The sequence below is a fragment of the Protopterus annectens genome, chromosome 5.part0 (assembly GCF_019279795.1).
Source record: "Protopterus annectens isolate FY-2018-M chromosome 5.part0, PAN1.0, whole genome shotgun sequence".
NCBI lineage: Eukaryota > Metazoa > Chordata > Ceratodontiformes > Protopteridae > Protopterus > Protopterus annectens.
The window spans coordinates 903,689,117-903,710,879 of NC_056735.1; the positions used below are offsets into that span (position 1 = coordinate 903,689,117).

At 35.7% G+C, this 21,763-nt stretch overlaps 1 protein-coding gene across 1 annotated transcript in view; it reads left to right on the forward strand.

Moving 5' to 3' along the window:
* The first annotated feature begins 2,548 nt into the window (after positions 1 to 2,548).
* Positions 2,549 to 21,763, forward strand: part of LOC122802288 (olfactory receptor 52K2-like) — a 94,908-nt gene continuing 75,693 nt past the window's right edge. The window contains exons 1-2 of the mRNA XM_044071937.1: positions 2,549 to 2,655; positions 19,482 to 19,652. Of these exons, the coding sequence (XP_043927872.1) occupies positions 2,549 to 2,655; positions 19,482 to 19,652 (278 nt within the window). The remainder of the gene's footprint in view (positions 2,656 to 19,481; positions 19,653 to 21,763) is intronic.

A 21,763-nucleotide genomic window follows, 5' to 3' on the forward strand; every position in this document is an offset into this window, starting at 1 on the left:
GTGTAGATGTTATGTTAACATGGTTAGTGAAAATAGGTAGAGAAGAAGAGGTAGACAGCTTATTTAGGTAGAGAAGGTGTGGATATAATGGGTGTTTATAGGAGGTTAGCAGGTAAGCTAAAGTTAGAGGTGGTAGAAGTGTAAGTATGAGTAACCTCTGTAAGAGGGGTGGGGTGGGTAGCTTATACATCTGGAAGGGTAAGTTGTTAGGTTGCTGTTGTAGGCTTGGAGGTATACTGGGTGTGAAAAGGATTAGGTGGAGGGTGTGGTGGGAGAGATAGGGAGTGGTAAGTGAAAGGAGGGAATTGGAGTTAAGTGGCCAATGGTGAAGGGTTTGTGGTTGGTGGAAGAGGGAAGGGTTGTAGTTAGATGGTATAAGAGTAGGACCCCTGGGGTGGGTGGGATTTGGGGGTGGGGTAGGGGAGCAGAGTGAGCCCGCAGGGTGAATGGAGCAGGTAGAGACAAGTGAAGGAGAAGCTAGAGAAGAAACTATCAGCAATGCTAGTAAATGAAGGAAAGTTAGGCAAGTCAGGAGTGGGAAAGATCAGAGATAAAACAGAAGTCTATGAGAAAATAAAACAGGTGGGTGTAGACAGTTGAAGTAAAGGGTAAGTGAGAAAATAAGAGCCGGTCTAGGACTTAAGAGATGTAGTGTAATTACAGAAGAAATACAGAGGGATAAGCAGGAGATAAAGGATGGGATAAGGGTGCCACGTAGTTGGCAGATCTAGTATTGCAGGTAAGTATGTAAGGGAGCTAGCTGGTTTAGAACTAGGGAAGGAGTGATAGCTAGTAAAGGGGTTTATTATAAAGTAGAAGAGGTTTGTTGGATACAGGGTAGATAGAAGGGCAGTAAAGGCTGCTGGCTGTTCAGGCTCGTAGTGTACATTAAAACCTCTGAAGCAATAGTAGATGGTAGTCAGCTTTACAAGCAGGACTTAGACAACCACATACTTTCTTGCTTCCTTGAGAGAGGGTGCAGGGAAAATAAGGCTGTTAGATGAGACCGCAGGTATTTCAATAGGGTCCTTTGTCACCAGGTAGGTAGGTTCTTAGAGACTATATCAGAAACAGCGCAATGGGGAGCAGGGCACTTTAGGGAGAAAGAGAGACAAACATGGAGGAGGGAAAAAAAAGTTTGCACATAGCAGGTAGTTATGACAATTAAACATAAAGCTTTACATGAAGACACAGTTAACAAAGTAGCTTATATTTATTTATTTATTTATTTACTTGGTTTACAGTTAAATTAAAATGACAAAACATTGTATTTCTACATATCTAATGCCTATATTCATCTGATATAGATAGACTATACAACACATTTTAACACATTTCCATTTTCACAGCAATGCAGGATTAATTTTACTTAATAATGAGCATGTTTGCCAGTGAATCTTCTAAGTGAGATTGAATACCATTGCTGCAATTCTGTAATACATTTTTAATGAACTTTCACTGTCACTCATCAAGACTCAGTCTAAACTACTTTGCATTTAAAAATATTAAATTCTCTTCTTGTCATTAATTGTCCAAAATAATGCAATATCTAGGACCATTCTTGACTCAACAATATCATACTAAACATACATGACTACGTTTAGACTCCTGCACACACACACACACACACACACACACACACACACACACACACACACACACACACACACACCTTTCTTTTGCTGATGAAGTCAATTTTTTCTGCCCCAATAAATTTGTATATCAACACAAGCAAATTTCTTAATTTCTTAATTTTCTTAGAGTAGGCTACCTAAACCTAACATGACAAAAACAATTTCTCAAAACTTTCCTTCTCCAGAAAAATGCATTTTAATCAGCTAAATGTAGTACATATTTAGCATTCAACTTGACTTTAGTACACTAAAATACTTCCTTCCTTTTCTTTTACAGTTCACATAATGTTGATGGCAGATGCTGTATTCTTCTTGTCTCTCTCTCTCTCTCTCTCTCTCTCTCTCCTTCTCTCTTTGTTAAATCAGTGTCACAACTAATGTGATGCACTATTGAACAATGTAGACCTTACAGTCATTTCAGTTTTGTCATCAAAGTTTTTACCATAAGTTAAAAGAAGAGCTGCTAGAAAAGATCTGGATGTTCACTACGTTATTCCACAGCTACCTCTGTCTTCTGATAAATTAAATGAGTTTATCAAAGATATTAGAGAAAACTAAGAAATGCAGTTGTTGAAAGGAGTCATAAAGAATGACAGTCCAGATCAAATGCCTGCATTACCTAAATTTGTACAATTGCAGTGGAATTAATTAACAATTGTATATGCTTCATGCTAAGCCTACTTGATTTAAGCATGTTGGCACAGTGAACATTAGTACTAATCAGATATCAATGCTGCTCATGATGCCTACACATTTGCAAGCAACTTTTCATGGCCAACAAAAGTGCCTGCAGCCATGGAAAGAATGTAAACAAAATGGCTTTCCTATAGGCAAACTTAATATATGAGTACACACTGTAGTGCAGAAATGTTAAGGGCAAGTACAGTGAAAGAATTCTGAAGAAGGGACGTGAAATGCGAGAATTGTACACAAATAACATTGGTTGTACTGTAGAAGCAATTAAGAGGGGAAGAGGAATGTGGAAAGTGTACTCAGATACTGCAAGCAAATATGATGGCGTGTGAGTGAAATATTTCTAGCATAAATACTGCCATACTGATCTAACTGTAATTAATTTCCATGACAATACCTGACTTGTGCACATAAATAAAAATAGGCATGCTAACAAAGGATTTGAGAGATATATAAAGCTACAGTGTGACAAAGGGGAGTTAATGTGATATATATGTTAATAAAATGCTGATATGAGATAACAGTTGGCAAAGACTGAAGATGCATTACAGGGTAAATACATAGACTGCAGTTATTGTGTATGAGATGTATATACAGGAATTTATGTATGCTAGCTGACACCACTGCTGTATTCTCCACTTCAGCATGTATACACAAGAGCAAATGAACTTCAGAGCTGCTGAATCATGCACATCAGAAAGAGACATGTCTTCGACAACAACTGTTATTGGCATCCATGTGTTGTATAGTCATTTAAATACTAAATGGTAATCTAATAGGACTAGCAACAAGCTTAAATGACAAATGAAAACACAGCTCGAATGATATTTCATGATTTCAAGTTTTCACTAGTAATTTGCACACAATTCAGACATGATTATACTGGGCATGCTCACATGGAATTACAGGGAAAAATAACATAATAGCAATTCAACAGCACCAATAACATAATAGCAATTCAACAGCACCAACACATAAGAAAGTGTCATAACAGAGGACCAGTCACACTTCTTGATAGCCTTGCAGCATGCCATACAGTAAGAAATATTTTATGGAAGCCGTTATATGCTATAAAGATGTTTAGTGTGAAGCAAACAATTGCAGTAATAAAAATGTTTGGATGAAGACATGCAATACAGAACATACTTTTTTTGGAAATAAGTAACACCTGTGAGCAGTGAATGATGTTATAAACATTTGCATCATGTCATTTTTGAATGCATCAGGACAGATATCAGAGAGAAGCATATTAATCATGGATGCCACAGAAATATGCATATCAGTTGTGTCATGAAGAACACCCTTGCAAGACTTACAGCACTTTCCTATCATAAGGGTAATGGATGCCCTATCTTGTAGGACAATAGCCTGAAAAGGATGGCCTTCTGTCTGTGGCATAACTACTGTTTGTGTGTAAGCCACTGCTGTCTGAGGTAGTTGTTTGACAGACAGATGTTAATGGATTCAGCACCCTTTCTATGATACTAGGCACTCTACAGACTTCTGTATTGGCTTCATCTGCCACAGGAGATAGAAATAGAGGCAGTCACAAAAAACTGAAATCAAAGTGTGCAGTAAGAAAGGTGTTTCAAATATAATTTGAAGAATCTGATTTAATCAGAATGCTGAAAAGGAGCTACATATGTTACTGTCCACACAACTGTGAGCAGTTCAAAAAATATCAATGCCTCTTTGTTAAGGAAGCTGTTTCCATTATGTAGAACCACTGTCCCACAACTGAACCACATTCTATCTGTGTAGGTATACTGTATAAACCAGTACTCAATGCAAGTGTCACAGGAGCACTCACCACATGACATACCCCAAATAACCATTTCATTGCCATGCAATCACAACATGTGATTATATGTCATTGTCCAATATAAAAATGAATACAAATAATTAGAAACAATGTTTTTTGTGTGTAACATCAGTGCCTTCATATTATGTTGCCCTTTTCAGGAATTGAACAGCATGCTATGTAAGTCTACTGACTAATGACATATGAATGAAACACAAGCACCACAGAGGAAGTCGTAACACAAGTGTGACACTCCACCTAGGCTAAGTCATTACATCATATGATTATGCTGCAAATGATCCCTTTGAGATTAAAGTGATGAGGGAGGCCTCTTCTTCTCTAAATGGACACATTATAACTGTGGTGGATGCATTCATACTTTACAGTATAAGGCCACACAATGCTAACAGTCACTGAATGTGGGTTTTGAACACCTGACAATTTTACTAGAGAAAATACATGATATGGTAGAGAATTAATGTGGCAGATAGAAGTATTACTACACTTGTGAGATATGTCAGCATTTCAAGGCATTACATCATTTTATTTATGCAAGGGATATGTGCGCTTGTAAATGCTGTAGTAAGATGGCAACATAAAGAATATTGTCTCAATCCCTCATGCCACAGGATGATGCTTACTACATGTGCTGTGTAAGGAAAATTTAATCACATATCATCATTAGTCTGAAGAGAAGCATTGCTATGTTTGAAATTATCATAGCTTTATGAAAAAGGAATCAACACACACACACACACATATATATATATATATATATATATATATATATATATATATATATATACATGTACACAGCAGATGTATTTGCCAGTAGTGTTAGCAACATGTACAGTCACAGCAAGACTGACATAGTCTGAGCAGTAATTGCTCAATTTGAACTAATATCCCAAGGTATAGATTAGTGTGTGACTTATAAGCACCACATGACATGCTGTGAAACAAGTGTGACAGTACAAAGTTGAATGGATGTCGTCAGCTTTTTTTATTAGCTGGATGTTTATGCTAAAAAGTGGTTGAAGTGCACAATAACACTCTGCAGTTACACATCATATATGTATTTGAAGAGTAGTCTACATAGTATTAGAGTGAAAGACACTCTCACTACTGGACTCACACCTTCTACCTATGTACATACTGAATGTACAAAGTACAGCATCAAAGTTACGCAACACAGGAGAAGTCGCACTACAGCTGTGAGATAATGCAGTTATGGAACCATTATGCAATTATTGTGGTGCCAAAATTTTGTTTTCCCTGGGAAAGTTAGAATTTTCTAGTTTAATACTGTGTTACTGTAAATACCTCTCATAAGTGAAAGTGTACATAATGGTGGTTGTGAGGCAGCCAACTGTACTGGATTAGAACCATTAAAAGTAGTCAAAAATCTGTCTACATACATGAGCATTAACTCATCATGCTACAAAGAAATTATTATTTCATGCCATTTAAATAGCACAATTGAAGGAAAGTGACAACTTACTGAAACAGAAAAGACAAACAGTAATAACAGCCACACTAGTTAAGCAAGGATGGACTTGAACCACCTACCTATCTAGTTACACAGTCTATAGAGTACAGTCAGCAGCCAGCACCACAGTACAAGTGAAGCATACAGCATCTATGCAGGGATGACATCAGCAGTGTATTGCCATGGAGATGTGTGTGGTGCAGTGACTTTTCAAGCCATCTTGATATGTAAACATTGCCACTGCAAATATGTGTAAAGCAATTCTGAATTAATTTACAGTCACACACACACACACACACACACACACACACACACACACACACACACACACACACACACACACACACACACACACACACATCTCCTACTCATCTATTTACATATTCTAGAGAAGAGTGTAAGAAATGCAAGCATCATAGCAGAAGTCTGACTTTTAAAGTATGAGAGAGCAATTTAAAACGAATGACCTCATCAATGTGTTGCAGAGAAGAAGTTGTTGCAATTTGTGGGATAAGGGAATGGTGGAATCATCTAGCAGTTTAAAATGTTTCTCCAGAGTGGAAGTTGATTGAACACAGCTATATTGGAGAAAGTGTTCACCTGACTCTATATAACCTCCATTCACACACAGACTCATGACCCCTACATTGAGCTTTGAACCTCCTACCTATCTAGTTATACAATCTATAGAGCACAGTATTGGTTACAAGCAAGTGCCCTTTAGACAGGATGACATAATCAGTGTGTTGCAGAAAGGATGTTTCTGTTAAAAGTGGGATAAGGGAGCAGTTTGTAAAGTTAAACGAATTTCCCTCAGGGTAAGTGGATGCAAACATTAGACACACACACACACACACACACACACACACACACACACACACACACACACACACGTTTTTCACAATGAGCATTGAAAAGTCTGCCTCCGTAATTACACAATGTTGTGATCACAGTATTAGTCACAAGCATTGCAGGAGAAGTCTGAATTTAATAATCAAAAAAAGTTGCACTTTTAAAAAATCTACTGTTTGGAACATATGCTATTGTGCATCACAGGTTTTGGGACAAATCTATATGTGTGCACAGGGCAAAGTAACAGCATTGTGATTGTCCCATGCAATTGCAGACTTCTCTACTAAGATTTAGATGCTGTCTTCATATACAGTGCATTACTCTGAAGGTCATCTACATTTTCACAGTATGGGATACCAAAGAAAATCACAGTTATAAAGCAGTAGTTATCATTCAAACTTTCCTGTTACTTCATTCTGGAATAATTGCACATTTGTCTTGTCCCATGCTTGCACAATGGGCATTGACAAAACAAATAGACATTTTTACATAGGACAGTGCACAGCAGAATAACAATGATGGATTTTGTGTGAATAGATTAACCAAACTTTTAACACAGTTGCAAGTGTAACCATTGGAGATCAGACATACATTAACAGACTGAATTAACTGAGTCAACATCTCTTCCAAATCAAGATAACTTGTCAAGATTTAATACAGACATTCAAATGGTGTGCAACCTAAACTATAAATTATTTCTTGTTTTTTTGTTTTTTGTTTTTACTCTCTGCCAGAAGAGCAGCATTGCCAAGCTCAGTTAACAGTAGTCTGTGGTCTCTGTGCACCAGAGTAATGCAGCAGAAGGCAAAACCTCACAAGACATTATGATAAGCTATACACTTCCATGTAGCCTTAGTTACAGTTCGTGCCTGGCACCAGACATTGTGCAAATGCAGAGGTAGAAGAATAATGACATAGATGGTGGAAGATACATCAATGGGGTGAGATGGAGGCAGGGATAAAGAAGCTTATGACAGAAGCAGGATAATGGTGGCTCATAACAATATGTAGCCAACAGGTACACATAAAATAGTCGAACAAAAAGAGTCAGTAACACTTAGCTAGTACCTGGATTAGAACCCTTAAAAGTAGTCAAAAATATGTCTACACACATGAGCATGAACTCATCATACCACAAAGAAATTATTAGTTCATGCCATTTAAATAGCACAATTGAAGGAAAGTGACAACTTACTGAAACAGAAGAGACAAACAGGGAGAGGGAGAGACAGATGCAGAGAGGAGTAGCAACAATATGTTTTGTGGGACATGTAGGAACCTCTGCATGGTGTTTTACTCTTATTAAATCATTATTCAGTTGTCATCCTCTGTACAATAAAGTGCTTGCTATAGGGAGAAATAAGGGGTAGGAGAGTGCAACCAACATGAAGATATAAACAGGTTAACACTGGCTTAAAATGTCAGCCTGTTAGGGCTGTAATGTTATCGCAAATTATGTCTTGCTGCACTATTCAAATGGTATCTTAATTGAATGTTATAAATAGAGAGAAATGTGGATGTTTAGACTAAACTATTATTTATTTATTTATTTATTTTACATTTGTTAACCGGGAAAGTCCGACTGGACATGTCCTTTTTCAGCAGAGGCCTGGGGAGAAAAGCTCCACAATAAAAGACAGCAAAATACAACAATAGTACAATTAATGTTTAAGGTACAATAGGACATAGAAGACAGTTAAATATATAGTTTGAGACAGATGGATGATTAACACATAATCCAGCATACTTTTGTTTATATGTACATGATAAAAACAAATTTGAGCCCATATAGTATCAACATTGGCAGTAACTAGATTGACCAGGAGCCATACATGGACATATCCAGTTTTTGAATAGATGATTTTTAGTAAAGGTTTAAAATGACGTGTGGTTGTGATAGATATTACATTAAGAGGTAAGGTATTCCATAATTTAGCTATACATTTGGAGAAGAGGGATTCCCCTGCCTGATTATTAGCATTAGAGACTTTTATCATGTGTTTATTATTGGATCTTAAAATTCTGGTACTGGAGTATGGTTGTAGTAGATTATTTAGGGCAGGTGTCTTTTCATTCTGATGGAGTAGCTTGTGGACGATGGTTAGTTGGGTATAGTGTAGTAGTTGAGGCAACTCAAGCCAGTTGAGTTGCTTAAGTGCTGTACAGTGATGGGTTCTTGAGTTTGAGTTGGTAGCAAATCTAGCAATTTTATTGTAACGTTTCAAGTTTTGCAAGGTCTGATTTCCTAATGAGATCAAGTGTGTTTGAGCTGCTGTGACTTTTGTGCTGTCTGTGAGATAATATTTATTCCTGTACAGAGTACCTAGTTTTTTGTGGACTTTTTTGTTGCTTGGGATATGTGGAGATCAAACCTCATATTATTGTCTATTTCAACACTGAATAGCTTAGTATGAGCAGTGGCAGAGATTTTGGTTTTGTTGACAGATTCGATAGAGAATGAGGAGGGAGGTATTTTGGCTTTGGTTGGATTTGTTTTGCTGGGGTTGAGCATAAGGTGGGAGTTGGTTAGCCAGGTTTCAATTGCAAGAAATGAATGTTGAGTGAGCACTTATAATTCTTGAATAGTAGGGGTAGTGCAAATTACAGTGGAGTCATCGGCATACTGAATTAGAGTTGCATGTGGGACTGAGGTGTGGAGGTTATTTGTGAAAAGTGAGAAAAGGAGGGGACCTAATATAGAACTCTGGGGTATATCTATAGCGGTGGGTAGAAAGGGTGATAGATCACTTTGCCATTGTACTGCTTGCTGGCATCCAGTTAAATAGTCTTGGAACCAGTCAAGTGCAGATTTAGAAAAGTTTAGTGATGTGAGCGTGGTTAGGAGTTTGCTGTGGGAGACAATATCGAAGGCTTTTGATAGGTCTAAGAAAATTGAGGATGCATATTTGTGGTTATTTCTATGTTGGTTTATTGTGTTGGTAAAATATAACAGGGCAATGGTAGTACTATGATGTGGGCAGAAACCATGTTGCAACTGAGTTAATAGGTTATTTGTTTGCAGGTAGCGTATGAGCTGTGTCTGGACAATTCTCTAATATTTTGGACAGTGGGGGTAGGATAGCAATAGGACGGTACTTGGTTAGGTCAGTACAGTATCTGCCTTTATGAAATGAAATTATATGGGAAGTCCTCCACATGGTTGGGATCTGGTGTTCAACTATAGATCTGTTTATTAGTATTGAAAATGGGTATGCTATTGCTTTGGCTGCTATTGTTAGCTCCTATATGATAGGAATCTAAAATGTCATGAAATAATTTGATCTACAGCTGTACATAAACCCATAACACAATGCAAAGACATCAATCTACCCAAAGAGTAATTATCTCAACATACAACATAATAACTTCTAGTCCATCACATCCAGCAGCATAAGAACCAATACAGCAACTGTTTCACAGTACTGCCTTTAGTCTGCGTTTACTCTGTATTCCAATAGCACAGTGGATTTAAGCATATTTGCACCAAAATTAACCAGACAACAGTTGCTGAAACTGAAATCTTCAGCTTTTCAGTAGGAAGTCAAACAAAGTTCCCCATCACTCAATGTCAACCTCTGCACAAATCTGAAGGCATAAAATGAAGGCTTTTTCATAGGCTATTTCTGGCCATGTGTGTTGTGTATGAATGCATTTTTTGCCCATACTAAATCTGTTAAAAGGAGTGGGTATTACAGTGGTAAAAATGGGGTTGACAAGCACACAGTAGGATACAGGAGAAATGATACAGGAATTTGCAGGAGGGTGGTGGAAGGGCACCATAGATATCCACTTCCTCACAAGATAAATGCATAATTGTACATATAATTTCATAGTTTTGAGAGTCATCGTACCAGATTTTGGCGAAAACAGCAGAATAATGGTGTATGGCCAACTGGACCAAATCAAGTGTGTCAAGATGAAACATAGGCAAAGTGGAGAGCTATGTATGGGGCATATTTTTTTTCTTTTGGGACAGATGCTCATTTTTTTGGAGAGAGAAAAATGCTGTGGAAGGTGCTTAGGAATGAGAATATAGGGTAGGTTAGGAAGCATGTACAGATATACAGGACATACAAGACAGACAGACAGGGATGGTGATGGACACAAAAAGTTGGGAAGCACCATGACTGGAGATAGGTAGGAGACATCAGAGGTGAACCCACGTCCAGCTTGGAAACAGTGAGAACCTAGTCCTCACCCTCAGGACTGTCATCATTATCTCCTGTATCAGCTACATGAGTCATTGCCGGATGTGGCATCATTTTTGCAATCTGATACAGGAATTCTTCAACCCTGTTGATAAGTGCACTGAGGCCTCTCCATGATATTCTACACCTGCCCTGTCAGCTCCTGCTGGGTGATAAAATTATCAACTCCACTGATACTACTCCTGGAGTGTATCACTGCAACAGCAGCTAGGGCAGAGTTACCTGATGCAGGTGGAGCAGGTAGGTCAGGGGTTGTGACAGGTTGTGAACCAGAAGTGTTGAGTGTCTGTGCTGCCATCTGTGGAAGTATGGCAGGCTGAGCTGCAGTGGTCAGTCTTCCTCTTTGTGCAGTTGGTAATTTTATTTTCAACAGTAAAATAGGCAAACAACAGAATGTTAAAAAATAAAGAATGACAGAAATGGGATTACACAAAAAAGAGATAATTATAACCATGGCATGCCACATTATGTTTTGGCAATGCAGAAACAATTACGACATTTTAGTATTGTACACCTTTGCCATATCCACATATGATGTGAAGGTATTAATGTGTCATGAAATAAACAAATGTCACTTTTAGGATATAAAAAAGAGCAGGCTTTATTTCCCTATGATGTATAGGATATATGTATTCAAACTTGATAATTGCAATTTGACATTTTCCTGACATATTATTGCTGTTAATATTTCAGAAATACTGTCTTGTAATAAAAACTAACAGCGACTTCTGGATATTGAACCCACACACCATTAAGCTATTGTTCTCTTTGCCTAATGCAAACAGCAAGGGTTATTGGGGAAGGAATGCACGACTGATACCAAGGTTGAGTTATGCCTGCTCAAGATGCTAGTGACTGATGTCCTGGAAATCATTATCTGGCTTGCATCTGGACTTGAGGCATACTTACCCTATGCCTCTCTAAGGCAACTTAATCTCTCCTGGGGTATTTCACTGCTTGCTGCTATTTCCTTTGCAGCTGTACAATACAAAAAAAAAATATATATATATATATATATATATATATATATATATATATATACATATATATATATATATATATATATATATATATATATATATATATATATATATATATATATATATATATATATATATATATATATACATACATACATACATATTGTATATATGAAAACATAGAAAATAACTGCATTAGCTGGTTAGATACATGCCATATCAAAGACAGGTTATGGGTCAGATAGTTCAAACAGATGGAGTTACGTGACCTACGTAATAATGGTTGGGGTATGAGCAAAACCAAAAAATAAGTGGTTAAGGTAAACTGTGCTTCCAAAATCCAGTCAAATAGCATAAAAACACTGGAAGCAACAGACCAAAGCTGCGAAGTAAAAAAATACAAAAATTTATTTCCACAATAAACAAACGGTGAGCTCTTTCGTGGACCAAGCCACTTCATCAGACATACTTACTTCATGTCCTAAACACATAGTTAAGATATTTGATAAGCCATGATGATTATAAAAAAAGTATTGCACCTGTTGCAGTGTAGTGCAGTGGTGCAGCAGTAGTGTTGCCACCTAACAGCAATAGGTTTTCTGGTTCAATTCTTGACTGGGGTGCCTTCTGTGCAGAGTCTGCATGTCCTCCCTGCATTTATGTAGGTGTGCTTTGGTTTCCAACCATGTTACAAAGACATGCATCTGGAACTTTTCTACCTGGGCCTCTACTAAAAATTGGCTTTGTTTCAAGCTGGACTTTCCGAGTTAACAAATAATAAATAAATATGTATACAAGTGTATTTTAAATTAAATATCATCATTGTCTTGTTTAAAAAATTGTACACACATTAGCTTGATGTTACATGTGAATTATTAATGATATATGCTAAATAGAAAATTTCAGTTATGCAAGCATTACTGATACATTGCTTGCAAGAAACCTATTTATCATTCTCATTTGTCTTTAGTTTTACATTCCTAATCAAAATATAGTGAGAAATGACATTCTGACAACCTTTGTAAAACTGTTTTTAGCTGGATTTGAACCATCTGTCACATGTTCTTAATCTAAAATCACTGCACTTAAACCTTGTGCCAGAGAGGAAGTTACCTGAGAGGTGTATTTTCTTCACTGAGTACTATCTAGAGTTCTGGTGGCTGCACAGCACTGTCAGGCTTGTTTGTGCTACAGACGGCAGCCTAAACTAAATTTTTTACTTTTTTCCTTAGGCAGTGATTCATGCTTTTGTGGTTCTGAGCACAGAGTAAATGAAAAAGGCATTAGAAATAAATATCTGAGAGAGAATAGAGCTGACAGTGAAATTAACTCAATCAATGAGTATATGTAGCAATGATCAGAGCAAGAGGTGCATTTGTGTGACACTATCATCCTTCTCACATTTCCTTGCAACATCAGAAATGTACTTTGTGGAGCACATTATTAATGACAAATAATGTGAAAGTGGACAGACAACTGCTAACATATTGTTAGCGATACTGAGAAAAGCTGAGTTTTACACAAAAATGCAGTGATAAAATATAAATATGTATTCCTAACTCACTCTGATAAGTTAACAATTAACTGTATTTGATACCTGCATCACCTGTGTTATTTTTATCAGTTCAATTCAATTACATATTGTACCACAGGAATAGCTATCTGAGATGTGGAATTTATTCACAAAGTTAATATCCAGAATGTTGACGTTTTTCACACCGTTCTCCTGCATGTTTGTGTTACATAAAGCAACATAAATCAAATTGTTCATTTTTTTCCTTCAGTAATGAATCCTGCTTGTGCACTGCTGAACAGTGTACAATTGTGGATTATACATTTAAAAAATATATACATATTAAGAATAATTGCAATATAATCTCTAATTAGTATTCAAGCACTGCATCATGTCTTATTTCTCTCCATTCACTTCATTTATACATTGTGCCTCAGAGTTCGGCATCTGTCATACGCATTCTCTGCAGTCATCACTATCCAGTTTGCTGACAGTTGTGTACTGTTATCAGACTGTTTTGCACTATTGAAGGCAGGACAAATTAAATTCTTCACCTTTTTCCTTAAGCTTGAAAGTTGATTGCCCACTGCCAAGAGGCATGCAACTGCAAAATGCATTATCACCTAAAAATTTGCAAAAATTTTTTGGATGACAATTTAAAGAAACACTGAATGAATCAAAGTTTATATCTAACAATGAGCAGTGCTACTAGTGCACCATGCTGACATATTTATCCCTTTCACATCTCCTTGCCTCATCACTAATATAATTTATGAAAAAACAATATCAGGAGTTTAAATAATGACATGGGGATTTAAAATAGGTGCAGGTAACAGCAGAAATGCTTCCATTTTTCACACAACAAACACAATTAATAATGACATAATTTCAAATGACATATCTTTCTGTCAGGTTTACTCAGTACTGGCATTACTTGGGTTTCCCAGCTCAGCACAGTCATATGCCAATTATGACCTCCCTCTGGAAAATAATCTATAAACAGGTTTCGAATCCTGCCATTACCTATACGTTTTTTTTAAGCTCACTACATTTCTACCTTATGCCATAGAAAGAGGCATGTGACAGGTAGAATTTCTCTACTTAGTACTGTCTAGAGTGTCGATGAAAAAGCACTACTGCCTGGCATGTTTGTGGTAGAGAAGGCAGCCCAAATTATTTTATTCACTTTTTTCCTTAGAAAGGTAGACTATGTTTGTCAGTTACTAATAGGAAGGAGAGCAAAAGGCTTTAGAAAATTTAAAACAAAAATAAATGATGATGATAATAATAATGATAATAATGTCAGGCCACCGTGGCCTAATGGATAAGGCATTGGCCTCCTAAACCAAGGATTGTGGGTTCGAGTCCCATCTGGGGTGATAAAATCATGGTACAAGTAAAGCTTTTTACCTATAGGACATGCTGGAGGGACAGATTCATAACCCAGAGGCACCCTTCACTCTGGAATAAAATCCCAGTCCAGGTTAGGCAGAGTCCCTCATTGACTCTCTTCAAGAGGAATCTTGATGAGTGGATGGGAGATCATAGGTTTACCCCGGGTATCACTTCTGTGTCACTGTTAGACAGAGGCACAGTATACTAACTTCAAAAAAGGGCATAGCAAAATTAATTTAAAATGGGTGGCGAAAGCCAAACACGCTCTGGCTAGGCTTATAAATGCCCTAGGGCAGATAGCCTAGTATGAACCTATGAATAATAATAATAATAATAACTGACATAGGAAAAAAGCTGACAAGAAAACTTAATTCAAGCATAGGGTATAACTATCAATGACCAGTGCCAGAATTGTCCAGATTTTCACAAATATTCCGATTTTTGCCTCATGTTTTTTATGTTTCTTTTAAAACTTTTGTTTTTTTGTGCAAATCATTGAGAATTGAAGTCATAAAAAATATCAAACACTTCAGTTTTAGACTTTATACCCTTCAGAAAATCCATGTGAATACAAAAAATGTTATTCAAGCAATTTTTTAAGTTTATATGAGCAATATTTATAAAAAGATCCCTATTTCTGGGCATTTGTCCTGCCATTATTTATGGGTTTGTTCAGATTTCTTGTACTGGGAGGTTCAGAGGTGTGACTGCATTATAGTGGTACACTCATCTTTCTTAATCTCCCTGACAAATCAGAACTTTATCAGCAATAAAAGTATATTGTAAATATATTTACACTGGTAAAACCTTTATTCATCTTGCAGATGGTAGAGAATATCAAGTTAATGTATGTGGTAACTGTGACACTAAAAATATGGCATATTTAGCACTCTGCTCCCACTGTAATACGTATTATACTGATGAGATGAACCAGAAATTTAATATATTGGTAAGCATCTTTCAGAGATTAAGCCTCAGATACCTACTAATGCATTATATAAACATAACATGGAGTATATAAACATAACATGGAGAAAGGTGTGAATCATAATTTTAAGTTCCTAATAGGAATCATTACTTAGAGGAAACATAATACATAAAACAGAGATGAAAGAGTATTACTAGATACTCCATTTAAAAGTGCATTTTTTTCCTGGTCTAAATTGCTATGTATCTTTAAAGCCTGTATTAAATAAACTACAAAAAACAGGTTTAATAGCTTATTTAACTGATTGTTTAATTTGTTTAATTGAACATGTTATTTTATTTGAAAGTATTTAATGTTGAGATTTTAGTTGTCTCTATGCCTGATAAATCCCTTTGGCAAAAGTTTCAACTTGCGTGTTAATAAACTAGGTCTTACTGAGTTTACTCTGGTACCAGTGATACTGAAATAGAGAAAAGATACTGAAAAGAGTAATTAAAATGTATACTTTTGATATTTCCAAAACTTGGCTGTGTTTCTACATGAACATATATTCAATAATTATCATTATGCTCATACAAACAAAACCATGTCTGGATTAGAACCACAGGAAAACAGAGCATTTACAAAGCAAGGTTCAGATTATTATCATTATGTGTCATACACATTACACTGTGAAGATAAATAAATGTTTGCCTATACTCAATATGTGACAAAATATCAATTGACATTACAGGAGCAATGAAAAAAATCTTGACTTTTGTCCTGTGTAATTTATATTTAGATGTGTGAATGGCTGCAATACACTATGAAGATAAAAAAAAATGTTTACCTAAAGTGAATATGTGACAAAGTATAAACTGACATTACAGGAGCAATGGAAGCAATCCTGACTTTTGTCCTGTGTAATTTACAGTTAGATGTGTGAATGGCTGTAATACTGGCAGCAGGGCAAATAATCTTTCCTCAATATAAAATAAAGCACGTGAACACTGTACCTGTCTGCCTTCTATTATTTTGTGCACATCGTTCAAAGATCTATGCTTCTCTAATAAGAGTGCTATGTGCTTTGTCTTGCAGTTAACATATGCTTCAAACTTCCTTAGAATTGCGCTGACACGGTTATTTGATGGGCAGAAACAATTGTCATAAACAGTTCATATCATTGTTACGAATGTTCCTTTCATAAGTCAATCAATGGTAGTCACAAGATTTCTTGTCAGTAGCTTCTCCCTGACATATCCTGATTGATACTGGAGTCAAAGTAATCATTCATGCTTGGAAGCACTTAGCAGGTAGCACTTCTCAGAGCTTGTGCTTGCAGAGGTAGGGTGGGTGCATGCAATCATGTAGATCCATACAGCATGTTTATGTTCCCTGCTCTTAGTGCAGATTTTAGAATTTGTAAATGCTAATGAGTTTGTACATTATTTGCATATTTACAGTGCTCACAGGGCTGAATCTGCACCATAGCAAGGTAATCATGTAAGCAAGGAATTTGTATATGGCAAGTATGACTGTTTATCCAGAGAGTTAAATACTGCTAATTGCTTGCAAAACATGTTTCTAGTGTCACAACTAACTTGATGCAAAGGCAGTTTGCCTTTTTTTTTTTTACAAAATGCTTGTATTTCAAACATAGTGATAGACTGTATTTCACAATACACTCATAGCTTAGTGCATACATTGTTTGTCCCTTACTGGTAACATAGGCATGTATATCCATTATTTATTACATTACAAAAGTCTGTGAAAAAAGTAACATGACATTATGGAACATTGTCTATGCCCATTTGGTAATTTATTGCTGACAAGTTTTATATTGCTTTTTAGCAATGGCAGGGGTTTGATGTTTGTAGACCAAAAATGTGTTAAGCCTATGATATATAACTGACCACCCTCTACAAAAGTGGACATCCAAGATGACTATTACGCATTTGCAGTTGAACAGTGTACATTGCTTGGTTTAATACTGCAATGCAGTACTCAGTAATCCAACTTTTGTCCTCCTTATGTGACATGTACACTTTCTTTTCATTTCCTTTACTTTTTTTCTTGGAGGGTGCTATTCACTTGATCATGATAATATAGAGCTTTAATTTTTTACTTCTTTTGTAATTGATGTTAATTCTGACATGGAGGACAACATTAATGGGTATACTTCAGAATGTTCAAGTAGGCAGTACAGTTTCCATAATTCACACTCAGTTCTTCGGAGTTAGGCTTGGCTTCATGTATTCTCCCCCATCACCATCCTTATGGGTTCATAGGTAGGTACTAGACTATTGGCCCTGGGGCTTATATAAGCCTAGCCAAAAAGGTTCCCTGGCTTTCTCCACCCAAGAAAATTATTTTCCTGTGCCCCTGTCAGGCAGTGCCACAGAGGTTATCCCTGGGGGGAATTTTCTATTCCCTATCTAGTCGTCAAGATTTTTCTTAAAGAGGGCCAATGAGTTGCTTTGCTTGACATGAATGGGTAGTTTGTTCTAGAGTATGTGAAGTCTCTGGGGCAGGAATTCCTGTGACAATGATGGATGACTATATACTGGCCTTTGCAAATTTTTAATGTAGCTATAGCAACATATATGTATGGGAAAGTAAAATGCTTGATGCACATTATTGTGCAAAATCCAAAGGTGGATTTTACAGACATCATAGTTATATAGTATTACTGACATTACTTTGCACAAGACAGGTGTGTCATCTTAGGAGCATATACCTTGCATATGGAAATAAGCAGTTATTTTTTCCCCAAACATGTTCCCTTGCAACCTTGAGACTCAGATTAGGGCAGAATAGATTGCATATTTACTATACTGTTTCCATGTCTACCTGAAATTGCTATACAGTTTTCTGTTGTCATCCAGACCATGACAAGTCAGATGGTGTCTAAACACCCTTCTTTTTCTTGACTGAGGTATGATAGCAGCTGCAGCACCTTGATTTGCAGCCTATTTGCATATATAACATAATATCAGCATCAATAACCCCTAACATTGTTTTTCTAAGTATATTCATGCCTGAATTCCAAAAAGATTTGGTGTTCAGGGCAAAACTGAACTATGAGTGTACATGATTGCTTATAGCTTCCTAAATAGCTCTGCTGTGTTGGATTGGTTAATTAGCATCTAATTCAGCTGTTTATGCTTTTATTAGCATATTCTGCCATTTTGCTTTGTTTTGAGACTCTACACTATGTGCAGAGCCATTTAAAGAGTACAAAGCAGCACCATATTGTACATCATTAACACAATAGCAGCACTTAGTGTAGCTATTAACAAATATGGCCCCTATACTATTAGTATTGTTTAAAGCAGATAAATCTATTATTCCTAGCCAAATACGACAATCAGTGTTTGCAAAGACACATAAATCATATTTAAGCACAGTCAAATATAAAGAAAAATAAATAAATATTTTACAGTTATCTAAAGTACATATACAAAAAAGAAACACACACAGAAACATGTGACCCATACAGATTTTCATAGCTAGGATGCAAATTAATTTTTTTCACATTATTTTTCTGATATAATGTAGAATTTGGCAGGACATGAATTATTTCAGTACACAAAGAACCATGTTTGTAGTGCATAATCTATCACCATAAATAACCTGAGGTTGTACATAAATAAAATAGTGTTACAAATGTTCTTTATAAAGTATTTTGAGACTCTGCTTTCTAGAAGTTATTTATTGATAACAGCCCGACATTTTCTAACTAGGAATCGAAAAGTGTTACTAACCATTAGGAATTTAAACATACTTGCTGAAGTCCACACTATCCTTAGAGTAATGGGCAAATAGATTGAGCAAAACAAACCATTATGTTGTTAATAAAGAAATGTGGCTATCAAAAAACTGTAGACTGCTGCAGGCCAATTTTATGTTACAGGATTTTTTTCAGTTCAGTATTTAGATTTATCACAATTGCTGTTATTAATGTGAAGCAGTCTAAAGTCTAATTTGCAAAATTTTTACTCGTTGCTAGAGCCCGGAAATACAAGCAATGTACCAGCATTAAAGAGGATCAAAGAAGGCAGAATGTCTACTATGCTAAAGATACAAAGAACCTAACAATTTTGGACAAGGACGACAAAGTTAGAACAGGTTGTAATGAGTTTGCAAAGTTTATCATGTATATAAAATATTTAAATGCAAGGTACAGTAATTTCTGAAGCAGCCAGATTGAAATCTCATTATATGAGAACTCCATTTGATCAAACATACAAAAGGAAGCATAACCATATTCATAAATAGGCAAATTATTCAATGGTGCTTTACGTTTTTTTCTGTAGAATGGTATATTGCTAAAACAGTTTTGATTTCTGCACTGAAATACAACCTAAAGAAGTTGAATGTTGAAATGCTTCATAAGCATGTATAGAATCCAGTACTAAAGAAACACAATTATGTTTTAGTAGAAAGCTCTATTACTGAAATTCCTAACTTCCAGATGTCTACAACATCTGTTTTTTTCTTAGAGTGGTATTTAGCAAGGGAAGCTTCATAATACTGACTGTCAGTTTCCACAGTATTTGATATCTGGTAAACTTATTAGAAGACCGTAGTGAACTACTAAGAAAATAACTTTATCCTGACTGCACATAAGACAAAGAGATTGATATGAGACTGTAAACTGTTAAATCAGTTCTACATATTTTTGCAATTTTTGATTTTTCTGCAAATGCACATGACATACTAGCACAGATGTAATATATAATACAGCATTTTTTAAATGTTTGGAAATAACTAGATATTTTACCTAACATTCTTTATAATTAGTATTTTACAAAGAAATAATAACACATATTTTATGTAAGCAATAGAATATCATTTTATCATTTTAAGTAGATGTCAACCTTAAAGAGACGTACACTTGGTGATCTCCATCTTCCACGTTTTCCATTAAAGCTTGATTTGACTACATCTATCAATGTCTCTTCATTACAGTCTTTTCCGAATATACTTTGTGAATAGTATCTATTATAAGCTGGTCTTCCCAAATCAGCTAACTTTAATTTCCTCCAGAGTGTTAAGCCATATTTGTTGGGAAATTCAGTATATATTTAATATTTTCAAATGCATCATATTTGAGATAATGAAATTATCAGTGTACACTATGACTCCAAATTTCATTGTGATATTTTTTAAAAATCCACACATTGATATTATAATATACTTAACAAATTTATTAGGCAAATCTTTAAATATTTCTCCTCCTGGACACTTAGAATAAATTGATATGTATAACAATGTCACCTCAGTTTGTTTCTGCTTTCCATGGTTAAGTTTCCTCTATTTAATATGAATGGCTGTTCCAGTGAATCCGGAAAGCAGGTCTTACCTTTGGGACTAACCTAGTCAACAAAATCAAGTAATTAATCAAGTATGCAAGCAAATAAATAAACAACAAATATAATAACTTGTGTCTGTGTTTCCTTATATAGTATGAAAGCTGCTTATTATGATTATCATTGTTTTTAGATTCAGTCATTCTCGATCAAATGTAAAAATCAATCAATAAAGTATGCTATAGTATTATGAGAGTGTAACAGTATAATGTCTGTTATACACCAGAGCACATTGTAAAGCCAAGTACTCTGACATCACAGGAATAATGTTATCAGATAATTAGATAAAATTACGGAACACGTTATCATTGCTCTTAACAGATTATGTAATTTGATTATATTAATGACTGACATAAGTATGGTGATAATATAGTCCATTATCCTTGTACATTCATAGGTAAGTACTAGCATAAGCTGCCCTTGGGGGCTATTCTAAGCCTAGCCTCAGTGAGAATAAAGCCCTGGGTGTTTTATCTGTGGGCTGAATATCCTAATCATTATGCCAAATCCCAACTCCTAAACTTACTGGTTTATGCTTGGTTAGTTGTCCTCGTGGAATATCTTTAAACTTATCCAATTTCTCTTTTAAAGGTGAGAATCAAACTTTGTATCTTGTGTTTGTGAGGTAAACACCTTAACCACTATGCCAACCCCTACCCGCTTGTTGTGTGTTATTAACGAATCAGGAGTCTTGAATTCATGAATGAACTGTATATAATGTAAACTGTACATACTACTATTTGAAACATATTTTTGAAGCTCATGTTGTAAAACTGATAAAGCTGTTCTATTTCATATATTTAAACAGTGTCTTCAAATGATTTACAGTTATATCCAATAATGCTACATGAAGTTGCTATGTTGAATCTTTCTTGTTGTCATTTTCCTGACTACATATGCATAGCAACATACTGCTTTT